Here is a 23042-nt window from a genome sequence, read left to right on the forward strand (position 1 = left end):
CATTTAAAGTTTAAATACAATAAAGCTTTGCTCATTTTTTTAGAAGCGGAGTTGGATTTCTTAAACGCATTTTGTTCCAAATTATTGGCACGCGGGTATTTCTTATGAAAGGTTTTCACTTTTCACAAATGAAATAAGTTGCAGAGTCAGTATCATGGGAAGGGATATGATTATTAATTGAGAATATTCATGTATCATCTCTCTCTCTCTCTCTCTCTTTCAATTTACTTCTTTCTTCTTTTCCTTTCCACCATGAAAAGTATGAATTTTTTATTGGAATGCTTACCTACAATGTGCTCACTATTTTTTTTTTCTCTCATCATGCTCACTGTGATGGTACTGTATAACATAATTGTTAAGTTCATTCAGTCAAGATTATTACAAGATTTAATTGCAAATGATATTGATCTTTGTATACATGTATACATGGTATAGGGCATAGGCTGAAAGCCACAGCTGATTTAGCTGCCATCTACAGAGGAAAATCTACACGTATGCTTATCGTTGTAGTTATATGTGCTTAAATTTTCCGTTCAAATTCATGTTCTGTTTATTCGTTCTATGTGGCCTTCTGCAGCTGTTGCCTGAAGTTTCTTTGGTGCTCCTTATTTGTTTAACCTCAATTGATTATGTAGTCTTGCTTCACCTGGAAATATTCATTTTTCAGTCTTGTTTTACTTGGCATGAGTAGTTTTCCATTTAGTGATGTCAGTGACTTTGATTTGAACCTTCTTTTTCAATTACAGCAAAATGCTGGCAGTTTTTCGATTTCTGACGAACAATATGAACAAAATATTTCTGACACTATGAACAACAACGTAGAAGAATTTGAATATACTTTTGATGTCAATGACAAATCCTTTGTTAAATCTCAATACTACACTCAGAACCAATTTGTCAACAATTTAAAGTCAGCTGGAAAGAATGACTTAAACCTTTTGCATCTTAACATCCGCAGTGCAAATAAAAATTTCGAACAACTCAGCTTATTATTAGATAATACTAAAGTAGATTCTTTTGTTATTGGCCTGACCGAAACCTGGTTTACGGATGCTCCTCACACTATACATTCCTTGTCTCAGCATAACCTTATATTTAATAATAGAGTAAATAGGCGAGGTGGTGGAGTAGCACTGTACGTTCCAATACACCTGCATTACATTGTACTTCATGACTTAAATCTGATGAATGAAACGATGGAGACGGTTTTTATCGAAATAACATTATCCAAAAGAAAAAACGTAGTTATAGGTACAGTTTATCGTCCACCTTCTTCCGATCATAATACGTTTCTAAATGAATTACAACAACTGCTTTCTAATCCTTTGCTTCAAAATAAACATTGCTTTTTGATGGGCGATTTTAATGTTGACCTCTTAAAATGCAGAGAGGATAATTTCTCTCAAGATTTTCTAAACACTTTATTATCATTTTCATTTATTCCGTTGATTACCAGACCCACTAGATTTTCTTCTCATTCAGGAACTTTAATTGACAATATTTTTTCAAACGTTGAGAGAGAAATTGATTCTGGTGTCATTCTGTCTGACATCTCTGACCATTTTCTTATTTTCGCTAGGATACTATCTCTCTTTGATAACAACTCGTACTCTTCTCATGTAAAAATGGTGAGGAAAATTACCCCTGAAAAGATTGCCAAACTCAAGGATAAGCTAAGTTCACTCAAATGGAACGAAGTATTAGTTACAAACGATGTTAACGAATCATATGATAATTTCATGACTATCCTTCTCGATTCTTTTAATGAATGTATCCCTCTTGTAAAATATAAACCAAACAACAAACGGACACCACGAAACCCCTGGGTTAGTAAATCACTTTTAAGATCTATCAATAGAAAAAATAACCTTTATTACAAGTATCGTGCAAACCCGTCAGATGCTGCTCGTGAAAAATACGTCAAATATAAAAACACCTTGACAACTCTTTTGAGATCTGAAAAAAAGAAATTTTATTGTTCTAAATTTGCAGCGAGTTCAAATAATATAAAAGATACATGGAAAGTAATCAATGATGTCTTAAATAAGAAAAAAGATCGCAATACTATAAAACATGTGAAGATCAACAATTCAGTTATTGATGATAATTTTGATATAGCTATGAACTTTAATAATTATTTCTCAGGCATTGGTCCAAATCTTGCCAACGAAATACCACACACAGATAAAACCTTTGAATGCTTTCTAAAGAACCAAAACCCACATTCACTATTTTTTATTCCAACCGATGCTAATGAAATCATAAAGATAGTAAAAGAACTTAAAAGTAAAAAAAGTCCAGGCTATGATGAAATAAGTAATGACTTGTTAAAAGATATCATTAACGAAATTGTTATTCCTTTAGAACACGTCATGAATTTATCTCTTGTTAATGGTATAGTTCCCGACCGAATGAAAATTGCGAAGGTAGTTCCTATCTACAAAAAGGGATATCCTTCCGATATAAGTAATTATAGACCTATATCTCTCTTATCTTCTATTTCCAAAGTCTTGGAAAAAATTATATACAATCGTACAATAAAATTTGTGAGGAGTTTTGGTCTTTTATCAGAATCACAATTTGGCTTTGGGCAAAAGCATTCAACAACACATGCAATCTTATATTTCATTAATCATATAGCGACTGCTGTTGACGACCACCTTCACACTCTTGGTATCTTTCTGGACCTCTCCAAGGCCTTTGACACCATTGACCATGAAATCTTATTGTCTAAACTATCACATTATGGAATTAGGGGGAGGCCTTGGAGTGGTACAGAAGTTATCTTACTGGAAGAAAACAGTTTGTCTCCATAAACAATTCTAATTCCGATTATAATGACATGATTTGCGGAGTACCCCAGGGTTCGCTTTTGGGGCCATTATTATTCATTCTATATATCAACGATTTTCAGGATTCATCAAAGGCCTTGTCTTTCATATTATATGCAGATGACACCAGTGTTTTCTTTTCACATAAAAATCCTGATACTCTTGTAAACATAGTAAATACTGAACTCAGATGTATTCATGAATGGATCTGTTGTAACAAACTTTCTTTAAATGTTGCAAAGACCCAGTGCATGCTTTTTAGTAATTCAATCACAGCTCTACCCAGGAACGTCTTTCTTAATAATATTTTAATCGATATTGTCGATTCAACGAAATTTCTTGGTCTATATATAGATAACAAATTTTCATGGAAGCCGCACATTACGTATTTATCAAAACTTTTATCTAGAAATGTTGGCGTCATAAACAAACTAAAAACTTTTTTGCCTCCAAACGTTTTATCAAATTTGTATAATACCCTTATTCTTTCTTACTTAAATTATGGGATATTAGCTTGGGGCAGTTCCTCTAGAAATCAGTTGGATAGACTACTACTTACACAGAAAAGAATAATGAGAATCATTTGTCATAAACACAGATTAGCTCACTCAGATCAATTGTTCTTCTCCAATAAAGTTTTAAAAATACAGGATTTGTACTCTCTTCGCCTGGGCTGCTTTATGTTTCAGTTAAACCAAGGAGAGCTGCCAACTTCCTTAAGTTTACTGTTTTTAAGAAACGAGATTTTGCACAGCTACCCCACCAGATTATCGTCATCTTTCCATCTTCCGAAGCTCAGAACTTTTTACAAACAGAAGACTATTGTTTATACTGGTCCCCATTTTTGGAATTCTCTAGATGAATCTTTAAAACTGACACCAAGCTTATTTTCGTTCAAACATAAGCTTAAGACTACACTGATAAATAACTATAATGTTACACTATGATTTTCCTGCAGGAGGCTGTTCATTGTCCCATGTTTGTGCTTGAGTTGTTCTGATGTACTTGTCCCGTTTAGTGTAGTCTTGTATCGTCCCGTCTAGTTTGTATCTTTTTATACCATTTTCATTAATTAATGATACTGTAATATTATTTTGGGGAACCTGAATTACAAGCTCCGCTTTCCAAGATTTCCCCCACAATATACAGCTAGCATTTAAGTTAAAACTGAACTTTCTAAAATTCAATTAAACATTATATCTGTGTACTGGACCTTTGTGAACTATTTCAATATTTCTAATTGTTAATTTATTCTATACTCACATTTCTGTTGTAAAATAATTATCTTTGCTGTTATTGTGGAAATAAACGAAATGAATGAATGAATGAATATCATTTTGAATGGCTAGATATCGTGTATTGGGCAAAATATGTCATAACATCGCGAGCGAGCAAAAATTTCTAGATTTTATTTAAAAATATCAGATTTTGTGATAGATTTTGACATAATATTCCAAAAATAATATCATTTTCATTCTTCTCTCTTTCCCTTTTCTGTTTTTTTTCTTATTCATCGTGTTCTTTTTTTCATTAATTTATCCTATTTTATTTCATGTATTTATTTCCTTTTTTTTGGGGGGGGGGGAGCAACTGCCCCTAAGCCCCCCATTGATACGCCGCTGAATTGGTCCATCCTATATGTTAATAGTTGATTACCTGTGGCTGATGGGGAACTGCAACTAACTGTAAACATAAAGAGAAAGATAGAGCGAAAAAAATCTCAAGTTAATAATTACTAAGTAATACAATTTTACACTCTTTCTCTTGTTTTTACCTGATGTTAAAAAATTATGAAAATTGATCAATAAATTGGATGGTACAGGATCAAACAACCCCCTTTTTATTTGCATTATTTTTTCATGAACTAATGATGGAGAACATAAATTTTCTGATATTTTGAGGTTCGTTGACCATAAGGTCATTGTCCTCTAGATGTAAGCAGGGGTAAAATCTGACTTACATCTCAATGTTAAAATGAAGCCCATGTTGTAAGATAAAACGCTGGTGAAAGTTTCATATTTTTTAAGAGTGTTATGAAAATACCAGTATTTGTATTTTTTACAATACGATCATGAAACAATTCTCAGATGACAGCCATTTTGGATTATGCAAATCAGAGCCTTTTCGAAGCTTGGATATTTCTGGACTTTTAGTGTTTCATTTATGGGAATTCATGAAAATGCATTGCGTTGAATGAATTGTATTGCGATTTATACACGAGAAGTCAGTTTATATAAAAAAAAAACAGTGATGCTAAGTGTTAGGCGTTAAGCTTTTGCTTTTCTTGGCAAGTCCCTCCGTTCATTTCTTGTTTCTTTTCATTGAAAAAATCACTGCAACAAATTGTAATTTTGTTTAATTTATATTCAACATTTGTTACGATATTTCATTGATTTGTCTGTATTATCTATTATATTGAAAATGTATTGTTACTTTGATTTTATTTTAAAAAAAATGTTGAACGGAAATAAATAAATCTAAATCTAAGGTCATAGACCTTTGCCATCTCTCCAGGGACAACTTATAATACGCAAAATTCCTTATAGAATATCCGGATACCTTGAAAATCATCAAATAACCCTTTATCATAAAGTACTAATAATAATATTAAAGGAATAATTACGCAGGGTTGCCACTTCAGTTCAGAAAAATGTTCTCCCAGCGGGCCCTGCTATCATTATTATGCTGAAAAACATCAATTCGCTGAGATTTCGAGGTCATTGACCTCTAGGGGTCAGCAGAGTTCAAATCTGGCTTCCCTTCTAATTTCAAAATAAAGCTTATGGTAATATAGAACACTGGTGAAAGTTTAATGTTTTAATCACGATTTTTAAAAGTGTTATGGACAGTTCCATCTTCGTACTACTGCAATCATAAAAAAATCTCACAATGACAGCGATATTTGAGTTATGCAAATTAAACATCTTTCTACCAATTGGATTATTCTGCACTTTCAGTATGCCATTTTGGAGACTTTATGGAAATGCATTACGGCGAAAAAAAATTAATTTATTACAATTAATTAGAGGTCAAACCTTTTTTTCCTGGTCTATGAAGATATAGGGAAAACCCATAGGAGATTAGGAATGTTATTTAATTAGAACTTTGATATTTTGATTTGTTACGTAATAGACGGGCAGCTGCCCCATATATTTTGTAATATAAAAAGCATATTTTTTATTTTTGTTATGGCTCATGATGACTACAATATTTTTCTTCAAGAAGCCGGTGTAAAATAAATATTCATTTGGTATACCGAACGAAGAGAAAAAATAATTTTCATTTTTTTAAAGAAAAAAAATACTTTTATTTTTTTTTATTCATTAATGGAAAGCTGCTCGCATATGACGTCATGATTAAAAGAAATCAACTTGTATTTAGTGACTTTGATGATTTCTCCCTTATCTTCACCAATGTGTTTTGCCATTTTCTGCTATTTTTACATTAAACTTTTGTCAGGGTAAACGAACTAGATTTATCTTAAAAGTGTCTTTTCCCCTTGCGTTTTGGTTTTTGGGGTTGAAGTTTCTTTACATGACTATTATCCTTCTCTGTTCTATACAGATTGCCATCATATGATATATTCTTTTTAATTGAATGTAATTGTTGCGTCATTCCCTTTTTAAATTACGACTTGCATCTACCCAGAGGAGGGACTTGTGTTACTTGGTTCTTCTTCCATGCTCTCATTAAACCTTGCACTACACTGCAAAAACTTCGGTGTTCATTCAACACCGGCCCGGAATCTATATATGTCCACACAAGAGAATTGTTAAAAAACACCAGTTTCGTTTTGGTCTAACACCAGAAAGGTGTTTATACAAACACCAATTAGTATTAAAACAGCATCGGTTTGATTCAATACGTCTCTGATGTGACCAAATATAGATTTCGGGCTGGTGTTACATCAGCACCGATTTTTTTGCAGTGTAGTTGCTTTCAGTGTTCATATTTGTATACATACTATATGTCATCATTATTGCGCCATTATTTTGACAAGGCTATATCATTTATACTCGTATAATATCATCTTGGTAGATATTGTCATGAGAAAAAAAAAATATATGAATCTCAGATTTTCAGATGGACCTTGAAGACCTGCTCTTAACGGAAAATAAATGGAGTGGATGAATACACTGCAAAAACTCCGGTATTGATTTAACACCAGCCTGGGATGTTTAGATCCACACCAGAGAAGTGTCAAACAACAACACCAATTAGTATCAAAACAGCATCGGTTTGATTCCAACCTGTTGTTGTTTCAATTCTTCTCGGGTGTGGACCTATATGGATTCCGGTCTGGTGTAAAATCAACACCGAAGTTTTGGCAGTGTACCATTCGGCATTTTACAGGTACGACTCACCAATTGAGAGGTTCTTCTGTTATCGGGTGAGGACATGCCTTGGCAGCAGTAGATAGACCCGGCCAGGGTAGTGAAGAAACCGATGAAACTCAGAAAAGCCGAGACACAATTAGGGATTAAGAAATACTGCAAATAAAATAATAATAGTAATAACAAAAACAACCATGACTACAACATTGATGATAGCCATAATCATGAGTTTTTCCCGCTAATGATATTGTTCATCTTACATGTATATGAGATGTTGAATAATTTTTTTTTTTTGGGGGGGGGGTCAGACATGGAGCGAAATTCTAATTTTTCTGATTTTTTGAAAAAATTCAGAAGCTAATGTTATTTTTTTTTACTGTTTTCTATCCTTTTCTTACCTTTCCTTATTATTTTCTCGGCCGTGATTTTGCTTTTATTTATCTACTTATTGTATTTAATTCTTTTTTTTCATTTTCTGTGTTTCCTTTTTTATGACATTTAAGTTCATTCTTATTTCTTTTTGTTTGTTATTTTTTTCTAATTCCTCTCTCTTGTTACTAATTAATCATCATTATCATTATTATTTTTTTATTTTGGGGGGGGGGGGGGCGATGGGCCTTCTGTACGCCAGCAATTTAAAACTGCATGCATTGGCTTCATAGTCACACCAGGAAAACCGACTCCAAACCGAACAATATTATGCCTCTGGAAATTACGTAATGGCTTTGATCGGTATAAATTCGATATGATCGGTGTGATTTGCATTATTGGTCAAACGAGGATCGTTCCCACTGGCAGTGGATATAGTACATAGAAAATTGCTTTATCCAATGAATGTAGATATCATAGTTGTAATCATTATTAGTAGGTCCTAGTATCATTTTCATTAACATTTTTATTATTAATCGTACGTCGTAGTACCAGTCGTTTTATCCTTCTTTCTAGAACAGTCCACTTCTAGAAGACTCTCGGATGACCTCAGTGAAATTAACAATGTAAACAACATAACTAATCCTATTGTCCATTTTCACTAGGAATCTCTATTGTGTTGCAATCTATTATTGCCTCTCTTTGTACATTCCAGAAATAACAAAAATTACTCTATATCTCATTGAATAAGCGTGCCTAAGAAAGCTTTGTTACAACCGATAATTGGGACCTTTCGCAATCATCACGGACGCTAGTATTAGGGTCCCCTAACACAAAAGTTAACGCTTAATAATACACTTGATTCTTAAGATTGATTGTGCATTACCGTCAATAGAATCAAACGTAGAAAACTGCTCTACGATCAATGCTAAGCTTTGTGTAACAGGGGGGTTACAGGCCCTACAAATCTGCTTTTCGTGTGCAAAATCCCTTTCCGCGACACCCATACCGCATACATGCATGTATATTACGACTGATGGCTGGAGATATTCAAAATGCAGGACCTAAAATAGATTTATGACATGGATAAGAAAGTGGTTTTTCAAACAAATCGAGAACATATTGAGTGAGGAAAAACTTACTGAATGAAGGCTTAAATATAGATCATTACAATCCATCGAATCGATATTACATTTAATGTGGATTATTGGTGGATCACTGGCAATTGATTTCATGGATAAGATCAACCTCTCCAGCCGAACATTTCGCATGCGTTGATATGTGCACATCATATGCGATACCTTTGAACTCGTTTTCTTTTGTTTCTTTTGTTTCTTTGTTTCTTTTGTTTACTCCTTATAGACAAACGATATGCCTCTCGCACACGATGTGAGGGGCATTATGTTTTACATTCCCCAGAAATGGGGATTAGATTCAAATTCCGGGGGGACCACTTCCATTGATGAGTGGATACCAGGCACGACCATGGGGTTTCGAAAAGTACCCTAAACATGCTAAACAAGGGAAGCAATTCTTTTCCAGATTATGAAAATGCATCTCTTAACAAGTATTTGGCTTGTGAAACCCTACAAGTATTGAATATATATCCCTTTTTTCAGCATTTTAAACATCGTTTTGACACCCTTATAACGTTACATAGGCCTATATACGTAACGTACCTGCCCACTCTGTCCCCTTTTACGGGTGGTCGCTACTGGTATCCACTAATCAATGGAAGTGGGCCCCCCGGGCGGCCTCTCGAGCTCTAGGAGGAGTCAAATGTGGCTTTGGAAAGTCGTCCTCAATCGGATAAATCGCTGTTACCATAGTAGCAACCAGAATTTTGCACACGAAACGCATATTGAATGTTTCCGTCGCAGATGCGAAACGAAAAAAAAATCTCATGTCACACAATTTGCATTGCAGGACTGAGTTTTACGACCATGATGACGGGCCCAAAAAGTCCCTTCCAAAGTCAACTACCTTTGTAAATAAGCGTCCGCGTCCTCAAACGAAAGGTCGGGAATGTCGCACCAACGCATAATGTCGCAGCAACGCATAATGTCGCAGTTTGCGACATTCCCGACCTTTCGTTTGAGGACGCGGACGCTTATTTACAAAGGTAGTTGACTTTGGAAGGGACTTTTTGGGCCCGTCATCATGGTCGTAAAACTCAATCCTACAATGCAAATTGTGTGACATGAGATTTTTTTTTCGTTTCGCATCTGCGACGGAAACATTCAATATGCGTTTCGTGTGCAAAATTCTGGTTGCTACTATGGTAACAGCGATTTATCCGATTGAGGACGACTTTCCAAAGCCACATTTGACTCCTCCTAGAGCTCGAGAGGCCGCCCGGGGGGCCCACTTCCATTGATTAGTGGATACCAGTAGCGACCACCCGTAAAAGGGGACAGAGTGGGCAGGTACGTTACGTATATAGGCCTATGTAACGTTATAAGGGTGTCAAAACGATGTTTAAAATACTGAAATAAGGGATATATATTCAATACTTGTAGGGTTTCACAAGCCAAATACTTGTTAAGAGATGCATTTTCATAATCAGGAAAAGAATTGCTTCCCTTGTTTAGCATGTTTAGGGTACTTTTCGAAACCCCATGGTCGTGCCTGGTATCCACTCATCAATGGAAGTGGTCCCCCCGGAATTTGAATCTAATCCCCATTTCTGGGGAATGTAAAACATAATGCCCCTCACATCGTGTGCGAGAGGCATATCGTTTGTGTATAAGGAGTAAACAAAAGAAACAAAGAAACAAAAGGAAACGAGTTCAAAGGTATCGCATATGATGTGTACATATCAACGCATGCGAAATGTTCGGCTGGAGAGGTTGATCTTATCCATGAAATCAATTGCCAGTGATCCACCAATAATCCACATTAAATGTAATATCGATTCGATGGACTGTAATGATCTATATTTAAGCCTTCATTTGGTAAGTTTTTCCTCACTCAATATGTTCTCGATTTGTTTGAAAAACCACTTTCTTATCCATGTCATAAATCTATTTTAGGTCCTGCATTTTGAATATCTCCAGCCATCAGTCGTAATATACATGCATGTATGCGGTACGGATGTCGCGCGGAAAGGGATTTTGCACACGAAAAGCAGATTTGTAGGGCCTGTAACCCCCCTGTTACACAAAGCTTAGCATTGATCGTAGAGCAGTTTTCTACGTTTGATTCTATTGACTGTAATGCACAATCAATCTTAAAAATCAAGTGTATGATTAAGCGTTAACTTTTGTGTTAGGGGACCCTAATACTAGCGTCCGTGATGATTGCGAAAGGTCCCAATTATGCCAAGAGCGTCCGACGCATAATGTCGCAGTCAACGCATAATGTCGTAGTTTTTCTTACGCATAATGTCACATGTCGCAACGCATAATGTCGTAGCAAAGTGTCGACGCATAATGTCACATGTCGCAATGCATAATGTCGCAGCGGTAGTTTCTTCAGGACTCGAGCTACAGATAAGATATAAAATATGCTTTCACTAAATATTTTGAGACACGAGAAAGAGAATTAAGTGATTTGGAAATCAGGATAACTCTTTGTATGGATATTTATCGGTTTATTGCTATTTCGTCTACTGCCCTTTTCCCCATTATCGCATGGTCTGATATCATTTCGTCTACCATTAGTTAGTCAACCATCAACATAGTCCATTGACTATTTCGTCTAATTGCCATCTCGTCTAATAGCCAGTTGGTCTAATAGCCGTTTTGTTTATTATCATTGAGTCTAATTGTATTTTTTTCAATTGGTCCAATATCCACTTTGTCCAACATCATTACGTCTATTACCTTTTGATCTATAATGGTATAATAAGCACTTGGTCCGCTATCATTTTGTCAATGTTCCATTTGGTCTAACTTCAGTTCGTTCGCTATCACTTTGTCTAAACCCATTTCGGCTAATAATCATTTGGTATCGTTGCCATGAGTCCAATCACCAATAGGTCCAATCACCGGTTCTAGGACAATTACCTCCCAGACAATCACCTTCCGGACAACTACCCCCAAGGACAATTACCCCGTGAGGACAATCCCCCCCCCCCGAGGACAATGAACCCTGGACAATTGAACCCCCGGACAATTACCCCTAAGGATAATTACTCCCGAGGACAATTACCATCGGGAACATTTTCCATCCCCCGGGGACAATAACCCCCTGGATAAAGAAAGTGCATAGAGTCATACGACGGCCGTACGTTTGACGTAAGAAATACTCAAAGCATTCTAGAGTATCTTGGAATCAAACGAACTCAGGAAGAAAGCCGTAAAAAGTGAGCTCCATCTCCAAATCTTTATGAAACCCAAAATTCTATGATAATTTTTATGTCATGATAGCACAAGACCAGGGGCCAAGTGCCACCCCCCGTGCCCTGAAAAAAAATGGAGGAGCAAAAAAAGCGGAGATTTTTTTTATATTTATTTATTTATTAAACAATATTTTACTAGGGTGCCCTTTCAGCAAAAGCTGGTATCAAAAGGGGCCCTAAAAGCATAAAAACAATTCATGTATATACAAGTGGTAAAACATACAATGTAAAAAAACAAGGTAAAAACGTATAAATCATACATATTAGAAGACAGAAAAGCATGAAAAATTAAATCATTAAAATATTTGTGGTACAAGAATCGTTGACATTTTAGCATTTGCTGGACATTATATATGATTTCAGTTCTTTTTTAAAACTAGAGAGTGTGGATAGGGTTTTTAAATGAAGGGGCAAGGAATTGAACATTGATATTGAGGAAATAATGAATGAGCATTTATAGTATTCAGTATTGCATTTTGGGACATCGAGTAGTAGATTGGAGGCGGATCTTGTAATTACGTTATGTTTTTCGGATACTAATTTAAAATTTTCATTAAAAAAGTCGGAAGATAAATTATTTAAGCTCTTAAATATAAATATACATCGAAAATACATTACTCTTTGGGGATAGGAGAACCATTCAAGTGTTTTAAATAACTGATCAGACGGGGTGAGGACGTTTGCTTGAGTATTATTCTGGCAGCACGTTTCTGAAGTTTTATTATTTGATTTGTTTGTGTGATGAATCTTAAACCCCATACTTCACAACAATAGTCAATTTGACTTTGGATTAAACAGTTATAGATTAGTTTTGCAGTGGTAACATCAATGAATGGATTGGCCCTTTTCAGTATGGCGAGAGCAGCACATACTTTTTTACTAACGTGTTCTACATGATCATGCCAAAGAAGTTTATCGTCTATTATGACACCTAAACACTTAGTGGAGTGAACCTTATTTATTACTTTCCCATCAAACGTGATAGAAATATCTGAATCTGAATTATTATATTTGTTCATTCTTTGTCTTGATCCCAGAATCATCATATTTGTCTTTTCAACATTGAGAATTAACTTATTTAATTTTAACCATTGGTTTAAAGCATTTACATCTTCTTGTAAAGACAATTTCATACTATCTATATCACATCCTGATAAAAATAATGTTGTGTCGTCGGCATACATTGTAACTTTACCATTCTTTATTACATTCGGCAGGTCGTTAATAAGTACTAGAAAGAGTAGCGGACCTAATATCGATCCTTGTGGTACTCCGATAGACACACTTTCTTTCTCAGAAATTGATTTGTTATATTGAACACATTGCAATTTCATGTTGAGATAAGAGTTAAACCATCTAAGTGTTTATCGGAACAGCCAATACGCTGGAGCTTATTTAGCAGTACATTCGTGTTAACAGAGTCAAACGCACGTCTAAGATCAATAAAAACAGCGCACACAAGCTGACCATTGTCTATTGTCTATAAAGAAAAAAGAAGGGGAAAGATAAAAGGAAAAAAAGAGGAAAATAAGAGGAGTAAATAAAATAAGTTGAGGGGAAGACTTTGTTTTTATGCACTACAATATATGAATTTTTTTCGGTCACGCTTCGCGCTCGCATTGCCTGTCTTCAGGGGGTAATTGTCCGGGGGGGTCATTGTCCTCGAGGGGTAATTGTCCTCAGGGGGTAATTGTCCTCGGGGGACAAATGTCCTTAGGGGGTAATTGTCCGGGGGGTAATTGTCCTTGGGGGTAGTTGTCCGGAAGGTGATTGTCCTTGAACCGGTGATTGGACCTATTGGTGATTAATGGACCGATGGCAACGATACCAAATGATTATTAGCCGAAATGGGTTTAGACAAAGTAATAGCGAACGAACTGAAGTTAGACCAAATGGAACATTGACAAAATGAGAGCGGACCAAGTGCTTATTATACCAATTGGCTATTAGGGACGAGAGCAAAAATATCACAGCATTCCCCCTGCAGGCTTCCCCTAAAGCACGCTCCAATTAAGAAGCCCATGCCCCTGCAGGCGGTCATCACTTGCTCTTAAAAATAATCCGCCATGCCCCCTGCGTGCTGCCGCGTCTAATCTCTATAAATTAATCCACCATTCCCCCTGCAACCTAACACCGGATGTTCTAAATAATAATCCGCCATGCCCCTGCGTGCTGCCGTGCAAAATCTTTCCAATTTAATCCACCATTCCACCTGCAGCCTACCACCAGTTTGCTCTTGAAAATAATCCACCATGCCCCTGCGTGCTGCCGTGATAAATGTTAATCATTTGGGTGCGACGGGCTACGACGGGCTTCTACAGAAGCAGGGATTTGTTTGGTTTGATTCGATGGAGTTTTTAAACTTTTTTGAAATCTTTATGTACTAAAAGCTGTGCCACGTACTATTTCCTTTATAAACTTTTTTCAATAACAAAAATCCCGAAAATAGGAAATCATTTCGACTTTACCCGATTTTTACGTTGGAGTCAGACGGGGAAAATAAGTTTTATGACGAGTACGTACGGGCGCGCACTAGGCCAGGGGCCCGTTTCAGAAACGTTTAAACGCAAGCCAAAAAATCAATCACAAGTCCCAAATGCGTGCTATTGATTGGTTGAAAATCGAGTTGCGCATGCTTTTTACAGTTGCGATGGATTGCAACTCTTTCTGCAATAGGCACCCGATCACGTAATTTGATCCATATCGTTGTTCTGAGAGTATAGGCTAACATCTTTTCTGCAAGATCGTCACGTAATAAGCTATGCGTTTATTCACCACTTTCGTCTTATTATTTGTTTCATCAAGGAGATATATCTCTAGAATGATATCTATTTGTAATTGTATTTTCATAAAAACAAAAATCTTGTAGTGACGAGAGTAATGTCTTAGTACTTTGAGCTGATCTCGGTGCACTTCTGACCCCATCATCCCTCTTCTAATTATTTTGAAGAAAAAAAAGAGAGAAAAGAAAGCAGTTTAGCACACCATTCATATGCTCTTTTCAAAGGGAAACGTCCATGTAGTGCATGATATATCGGCATTACCCAAACAAAAGAATGTCTGGGCGGCCACTCAAACAAATTCCTTCCGAAAAGAGCAGGATACAGATGGTCAACGCCCCGAACAAAAGGAAGATTAGTGTTTATCGGCAGGACGACCTGTTGAATGCTTTTCGAACTTAGCAATACAAAAAGCTTTTATGAATACTCTTTTTTTATTTCGACCAACAACCAGTATCTAAAAAACAAAAACCTTGTTTCATTTACCGACAACACAGGTGCTTATGACAGTGAGTCATATTGCGTAAAAGCGCTTCCCCTGGGTGATAACAAGTATAAGGATGAAAGAAGAATCATTTAGGGCAATTCTAGAATTAAAAAATGCTCAGATGTCACGGAGAACGAGAGAGAATGAGAGACAGAGATATAAAAAGGGGAATAGACCAGTGCGCTTTTGCTAAAATCCCATGAATATCTACTTAAACGAATAAAAACAAGACTTTATTTGTTTGGTTATATCACTTTAAAAAAACAAACACGTTTTGTTTGTCACAACTCTGTCCTCAGACCCTTGTCGGACTGATGACTTTTTATTATTACTCTTGTTTAACTCAGCCCCCCCCCCCCCCGATGGAAATGTTCTGACCTACACTCTAATGTTTTTTTTTTTTTTTTTTTTTTTTTAATTATGTGTTTTATTGGTATTCAAAATCACATATAATCACAATATTTACAGGTAATTGGAATGATTCAAAACAGTTCAAAAGCAGTAAAATCACAAAACAAAGATGAAATAAAAATAAATGGAAAAAAAAATAAAAATAAAAAGGGTGACATAAATCAAAATTACACTCTAATGTTGCTTGTTTGTCTCCTCTCTCCGATGTTCTGTTTGTAAAGCGGAAAAAAATAAGAATAACAATCATCCTGGCCAGTTTTTTCCCCGTTACGACCCAAAAAAAAATCGCATTTGGGCGCTTACCATGGTTAGTGTCCAAACGAAAATATTTTGGAAAAGAATTGTGTTATACAGGGACAGCCATGTTTTGTTTTTTTGTGCAGGGGTTGAGCTGTGGGACGGGGGTGAATCGAAAAAATCACAATATTTCTAATTCATGTCATTTTACAGAATAAATTCATAACATGTTAGGTTTTAGAAGCTTGTCATCTCATTCTCCTTTTCTTTCCCAGATGAAAACTTGTGCATTGAAAAGTTGACAAAAACATAATCACTTCAAATAAAACCAATAATGAACTAAACGTTTCCTCTCCCGAGATGGAGGAAATAAAATAACATAGGAGGAGAAATTACGTTAAGGCATCCCCTGAAGAAAACATGTTTGTCTGGCGTGTCCCGACAGAACCCTCTCAATCCTACAATCTTTTACTCATTTGTGACCTACCACCCCCCCCCCAAAAAAAAAAAAAATATGTTGATACCGATCTAAATTTTATTGATGTTCCTACCTTTTAGCCGATTTCTTTCCTTTTTTAACCGACGAATAGCGTGGTAGAAAAGAATCATATGAAGAGCTCACTCGCAAAAGGGGTTAGGTCCATTTTTCATCAAATTTGATTTTTGGGCCTCAATGTATAGATTTTTAGTAGTTCTATATTAAGATGATACCAAAGAAAAGTTGAAATTCCTATTCAAAAGTGATCCAAAATGGCAAAGAAAAATCACTTTTTTCAAAAGGAGCTAGGTCCATTGTTCATAAATTTTATTGTTCTGTCTCAAAACCTCTCAGTTTTTAGTCGCTCTGATGAAAACAAAGAAAATTTGAAACTGACATGCAAACATGAATAAAAGTGGCAAGGAAAAATCACTTCTTTAAAACAAAAATCGATTGGATTCATATCAGTTTAGTTGCAAATGGGGTTAGGTCCACGATAATGATTTTAAAAAAAATATATAGAAAAAATGAAGACTGGTAGATTTCTTTTATACCAAATTTTATGTTCGCATGATAGGGTAGTACATCATGACAATTTAGTTTCTCATAAGAATATTGCAGTAAGTGAGAATAAACAACATGTTTTTTTTCTCGGAATGGTCAAAAGTGGACCTAACCCCTTTTGCAACTAAACTCGTTATATAGAAAAAAAAACACCCACGCATTTTTTGTTTCCATTACTGCAAACAAACATTTGGGGCGCTTACCCTGGTTAGCATCAAAACCAAAATATCTGATTTTTTAAATAAACAAAAAACAGGGACCGCTGAGCCTTTTTTTATAATAGAGGAGTTTGGTTGAATGTGAGATCGAGGGAGTAGACCGGCCAACAAAAATCACAAATTTATACAGACTTCGACTTTTTCTTGTACGTGTTTGCTGAAGGGGGTGAGGACTGAAACTTCCTACCAACTCCGCCGTCTCTGTACTTTTAGATTGAACGATTAAAACGATAGAGACAAAAATGCATTCTAACTATTTTGATTGTTGTTTTAATGATTTATTTATTATTTTAATTTGTCGAATGAAGATGCCGCTCACAAGAGTTCATATGGTGCCAAGCATACGGGAATGGTATAGCCTGAGTGGTAATTCCAGAACCAATTAGAGCTTGGAGTGGACGAGAATATTATTACGTGTCTGTAGTATGTTCATGATATTATTTATTGATTATTATACAGTGTAGAAATAGAGAAATATATACTCTTTTTATTAATTCAGTGTTTTCTGACACTCTCGATCTTGAAAAGACATCCCTTTTGCGCATGGTATCCAGTCGTCAATTAAAGTCCCCCACTCCCCCCCCCCCCGAACAATGAGCTGACTTGTACACAACATTAACATATAACAAAACAAGATAAAGCAAAAATACCTTAGCACTTATGAGCAATTATATACAACATCACATGATTGCCAGATGCGAGAATATAATGGGGGAAAAATTGAGTCACTTTGAATTGAATCTCCCCCCCCCCCCTCTCTGTCTCTTTTAAGGAGGCCCGAAATACCATGCGTCTTTTTGTGGAAGAAATGCGTCCGGGATTGGGGATTAGCTTTGAATGCATTTTACTTTGACACCATGCCGACTGCGCACTGAACGGGGTAATTACCTATTAGTGGGCGTCCAAGCTGGCTGCGTCCGGCATAGGGGATTATCTTGAAAATGTGCCATGCCGCCTGCATGCTGAATGGGGTTGTAGAGAGGCCCATGCTGGCTGCATCCGGCATGGGGGATTAAATTGAACATGGCATGGCTTTGACCCCATGCTGCCTGCGTGCTGAACGGGGCAATTAATTAGTAACAACCGTTCATGCTGGCTGCATCCGGCATGGGGATTAATTCTGATTACCCCATGCCTCTAGCATTCACCCCATGCCCCCTGCAGGCTTCACGCTATAATATTTTTGCTCTGTTCCCTTAGATCAAAAGGTAATAGACGTAAGGGAACAGAGCAAAAATATTATAGCGTGAAGCCTGCAGGGGGCATGGGGTGAACGCTAGAGGCATGGGGTAATCAGAATTAATCCCCCATGCCGGATGCAGCCAGCATGAACGGTTGTTACTAATTAATTGCCCCGTTCAGCACGCAGGCAGCATGGGGTCAAAGCCATGCCATGTTCAATTTAATCCCCCATGCCGGATGCAGCCAGCATGGGCCTCTCTACAACCCCATTCAGCATGCAGGCGGCATGGCACATTTTCAAGATAATCCCCTATGCCGGACGCAGCCAGCTTGGACGCCCACTAATAGGTAATTACCCCGTTCAGTGCGCAGTCGGCATGGTGTCAAAGTAAAATGCATTCAAAGCTAATCCCCAATCCCGGACGCATTTCTTCCACAAAAAAGACGCATGGTATTTCGGGCCTCCTTAAAAGAGACAGAGAGGGGGGGGGGGGGGAGATTCAATTCAAAGTGACTCAATTTTTCCCCCATTATATTCTCGCATCTGGCAATCATGTGATGTTGTATATAATTGCTCATAAGTGCTAAGGTATTTTGCTTTATCTTGTTTTGTTATATGTTAATGTTGTGTACAAGTCAGCTCATTGTTCGGGGGGGGGGGGGGATTGGGGGACTTTAATTGACGACTGGATACCATGCGCAAAAGGGATGTCTTTTCAAGATCGAGAGTGTCAGAAAACACTGAATTAATAAAAAGAGTATATATTTCTCTATTTCTACACTGTATAATAATCAATAAATAATATCATGAACATACTACAGACACGTAATAATATTCTCGTCCACTCCAAGCTCTAATTGGTTCTGGAATTACCACTCAGGCTATACCATTCCCGTATGCTTGGCACCATATGAACTCTTGTGAGCGGCATCTTCATTCGACAAATTAAAATAATAAATAAATCATTAAAACAACAATCAAAATAGTTAGAATGCATTTTTGTCTCTATCGTTTTAATCGTTCAATCTAAAAGTACAGAGACGGCGGAGTTGGTAGGAAGTTTCAGTCCTCACCCCTTCAGCAAACACGTACAAGAAAAAGTCGAAGTCTGTATAAATTTGTGATTTTTGTTGGCCGGTCTACTCCCTCGATCTCACATTCAACCCAACTCCTCTATTATAAAAAAAGGCTCAGCGGTCCCTGTTTTTTGTTTATTTAAAAAATCAGATATTTTGGTTTTGATGCTAACCAGGGTAAGCGCCCCAAATGTTTGTTTGCAGTAATGGAAACAAAAATGCGTGGGTGTTTTTTTTCTATATAACGAGTTTAGTTGCAAAAGGGGTTAGGTCCACTTTTGACCATTCCGAGAAAAAAAACATGTTTTTTATTCTCACTTACTGCAATATTCTTATGAGAAACTAAATTGTCATGATGTACTACCCTATCATGCGAACATAAAATTTGGTATAAAAGAAATCTACCAGTCTTCATTTTTTCTATATATTTTTTTTCAAATCATTATCGTGGACCTAACCCCATTTGCAACTAAACTGATATGAATCCAATCGATTTTTGTTTTAAAGAAGTGATTTTTCCTTGCCACTTTTATTCATGTTTGCATGTCAGTTTCAAATTTTCTTTGTTTTCATCAGAGCGACTAAAAATTTACAGGTTTTGAGACAGAACAATAAAATTTATGAACAATGGACCTAGCTCCTTTTGAAAAAAGTGATTTTTCTTTGCCATTTTGGATCACTTTTGAATAGGAATTTCAACTTTTCTTTGGTATCATCTTAATATAGAACTACTAAAAATCTATACATTGAGGCCCAAAAATCAAATTTGATGAAAAATGGACCTAACCCCTTTTGCGAGTGAGCTCTTCATATGATTCTTTTCTACCACGCTATTCGTCGGTTAAAAAAGGAAAGAAAATGGCTAAAAGGTAGGAACATCAATAAAATTTAGATCGGTATCAACATATTTTTTTTTTTTTTTGGGGGGGGGGGGGTGGTAGGTCACAAATGAGTAAAAGATTGTAGGATTGAGAGGGTTCTGTCGGGACACGCCAGACAAACATGTTTTCTTCAGGGGATGCCTTAACGTAATTTCTCCTCCTATGTTATTTTATTTCCTCCATTTCGGGAGAGGAAACGTTTAGTTCATTATTGGTTTTATTTGAAGTGATTATGTTTTTGTCAACTTTTCAATGCACAAGTTTTCATCTGGGAAAGAAAAGGAGAATGAGATGACAAGCTTCTAAAACCTAACATGTTATGAATTTATTCTGTAAAATGACATGAATTAGAAATATTGTGATTTTTTCGATTCACCCCCGTCCCACAGCTCAACCCCTGCACAAAAAAACAAAACATGGCTGTCCCTGTATAACACAATTCTTTTCCAAAATATTTTCGTTTGGACACTAACCATGGTAAGCGCCCAAATGCGATTTTGTTTGGGGGTCGTAACGGGGAAAAAACTGGCCAGGATGATTGTTATTCTTATTTTTTCCGCTTTACAAACAGAACATCGGAGAGAGGAGACAAACAAGCAACATTAGAGTGTAATTTTGATTTATGTCACCCTTTTTATTTTTATTTTTTTTTCCATTTATTTTTATTTCATCTTTGTTTTGTGATTTTACTGCTTTTGAACTGTTTTGAATCATTCCAATTACCTGTAAATATTGTGATTATATGTGATTTTGAATACCAATAAAACACATAATTAAAAAAAAAAAAAACAAAACAAAAACATTAGAGTGTAGGTCAGAACATTTCCATCGGGGGGGGGGGGGGCTGAGTTAAACAAGAGTAATAATAAAAAGTCATCAGTCCGACAAGGGTCTGAGGACAGAGTTGTGACAAACAAAACGTGTTTGTTTTTTTAAAGTGATATAACCAAACAAATAAAGTCTTGTTTTTATTCGTTTAAGTAGATATTCATGGAATTTTAGCAAAAGCGCACTGTCTATTCCCCTTTTTATATCTCTGTCTCTCATTCTCTCTCGTTCTCCGTGACATCTGAGCATTTTTTAATTCTAGAATTGCCCTAAATGATTCTTCTTTCATCCTTATACTTGTTATCACCCAGGGGAAGCGCTTTTACGCAATATGACTCACTGTCATAAGCACCTGTGTTGTCGGTAAATGAAACAAGGTTTTTTTTTTTTAGATACTGGTTGTTGGTCGAAATAAAAAAAGAGTATTCATAAAAGCCTTTTGTATTGCTAAGTTCGAAAAGCATTCAACAGGTCGTCCTGCCGATAAACACTAATCTTCCTTTTGTTCGGGGCGTTGACCATCTGTATCCTGCTCTTTTCGGAAGGAATTTGTTTGAGTGGCCGCCCAGACATTCTTTTGTTTGGGTAATGCCGATATATCATGCACTACATGGACGTTTCCCTTTTGAAAAGAGCATATGAATGGTGTGCTAAACTGCTTTCTTTTCTCTCTTTTTTTTCTTCAAAATAATGAGAAGAGGGATGATGGGGTCAAAAGTGCACCGAGATCAGCTCAAAGTACTAAGACATTACTCTCGTCACTACAAGATTTTTGTTTTTATGAAAATACAATTACAAATAGATATCATTCTAGAGATATATCTCCTTGATGAAACAAATAATAAGACGAAAGTGGTGAATAAACGCATAGCTTATTACGTGACGATCTTGCAGAAAAGATGTTAGCCTATACTCTCAGAACAACGATATGGATCAAATTACGTGATCGGGTGCCTATTGCAGAAAGAGTTGCAATCCATCGCAACTGTAAAAAGCATGCGCAACTCGATTTTCAACCAATCAATAGCACGCATTTGGGACTTGTGATTGATTTTTTGGCTTGCGTTTAAACGTTTCTGAAACGGGCCCCTGGCCTAGTGCGCGCCCGTACGTACTCGTCATAAAACTTATTTTCCCCGTCTGACTCCAACGTAAAAATCGGGTAAAGTCGAAATGATTTCCTATTTTCGGGATTTTTGTTATTGAAAAAAGTTTATAAAGGAAATAGTACGTGGCACAGCTTTTAGTACATAAAGATTTCAAAAAAGTTTAAAAACTCCATCGAATCAAACCAAACAATTCCCTGCTTCTGTAGAAGCCCGTCGTAGCCCGTCGCACCCAAATGATTAACATTTATCACGGCAGCACGCAGGGGCATGGTGGATTATTTTCAAGAGCAAACTGGTGGTAGGCTGCAGGTGGAATGGTGGATTAAATTGGAAAGATTTTGCACGGCAGCACGCAGGGGGCATGGCGGATTATTATTTAGAACATCCGGTGTTAGGTTGCAGGGGGAATGGTGGATTAATTTATAGAGATTAGACGCGGCAGCACGCAGGGGGCATGGCGGATTATTTTTAAGAGCAAGTGATGACCGCCTGCAGGGGGCATGGGCTTCTTAATTGGAGCGTGCTTTAGGGGAAGCCTGCAGGGGGAATGCTGTGATATTTTTGCTCTCGTCCCTAATGATGTTGGACAAAGTGGATATTGGACCAATTGAAACAAATACAATTAGACTAAATGATAATAAACAAAACGGCTATTAGACGAGATGGCAATTAGACGAAATTGTTAATGGACTATGTTGATGGTTGACTACCTAATGGTAAACGAAATGATATCAGACCATGCGATAATGGGGAAAAGGGCAGTAGACAAAATAGCAATAAACCGATAAATATCCATACAAAGAGTTATTCTGATTTCCAAATCACTTAATTCTCTTTCTCGTGTCTCAAAATATTTAGTGAAAGCATATTTTATATCTTATCTGTAGCTCGAGTCCTGAAGAAACTACCGCTGC

The 23042-nt window shown here is 36.5% G+C and overlaps 1 protein-coding gene across 1 annotated transcript in view; it reads right to left on the minus strand.

Moving 5' to 3' along the window:
* Nucleotides 1-4375: 4375 nt before the first annotated feature.
* The window catches only part of LOC121417366, a 40500-nt gene continuing 21833 nt past the window's right edge, over nt 4376-23042 (minus strand). Inside the window, exons 6-7 of the mRNA XM_041611051.1 lie at nt 7196-7321; nt 4376-4514 (exon numbers count right to left, since the gene is read on the minus strand). Coding sequence (XP_041466985.1) covers nt 4473-4514; nt 7196-7321 — 168 coding nt within the window. The 3' untranslated portion in view covers nt 4376-4472. The remainder of the gene's footprint in view (nt 4515-7195; nt 7322-23042) is intronic.

The sequence above is a fragment of the Lytechinus variegatus genome, chromosome 6 (assembly GCF_018143015.1).
Source record: "Lytechinus variegatus isolate NC3 chromosome 6, Lvar_3.0, whole genome shotgun sequence".
Lineage (NCBI taxonomy): Eukaryota > Metazoa > Echinodermata > Echinoidea > Temnopleuroida > Toxopneustidae > Lytechinus > Lytechinus variegatus.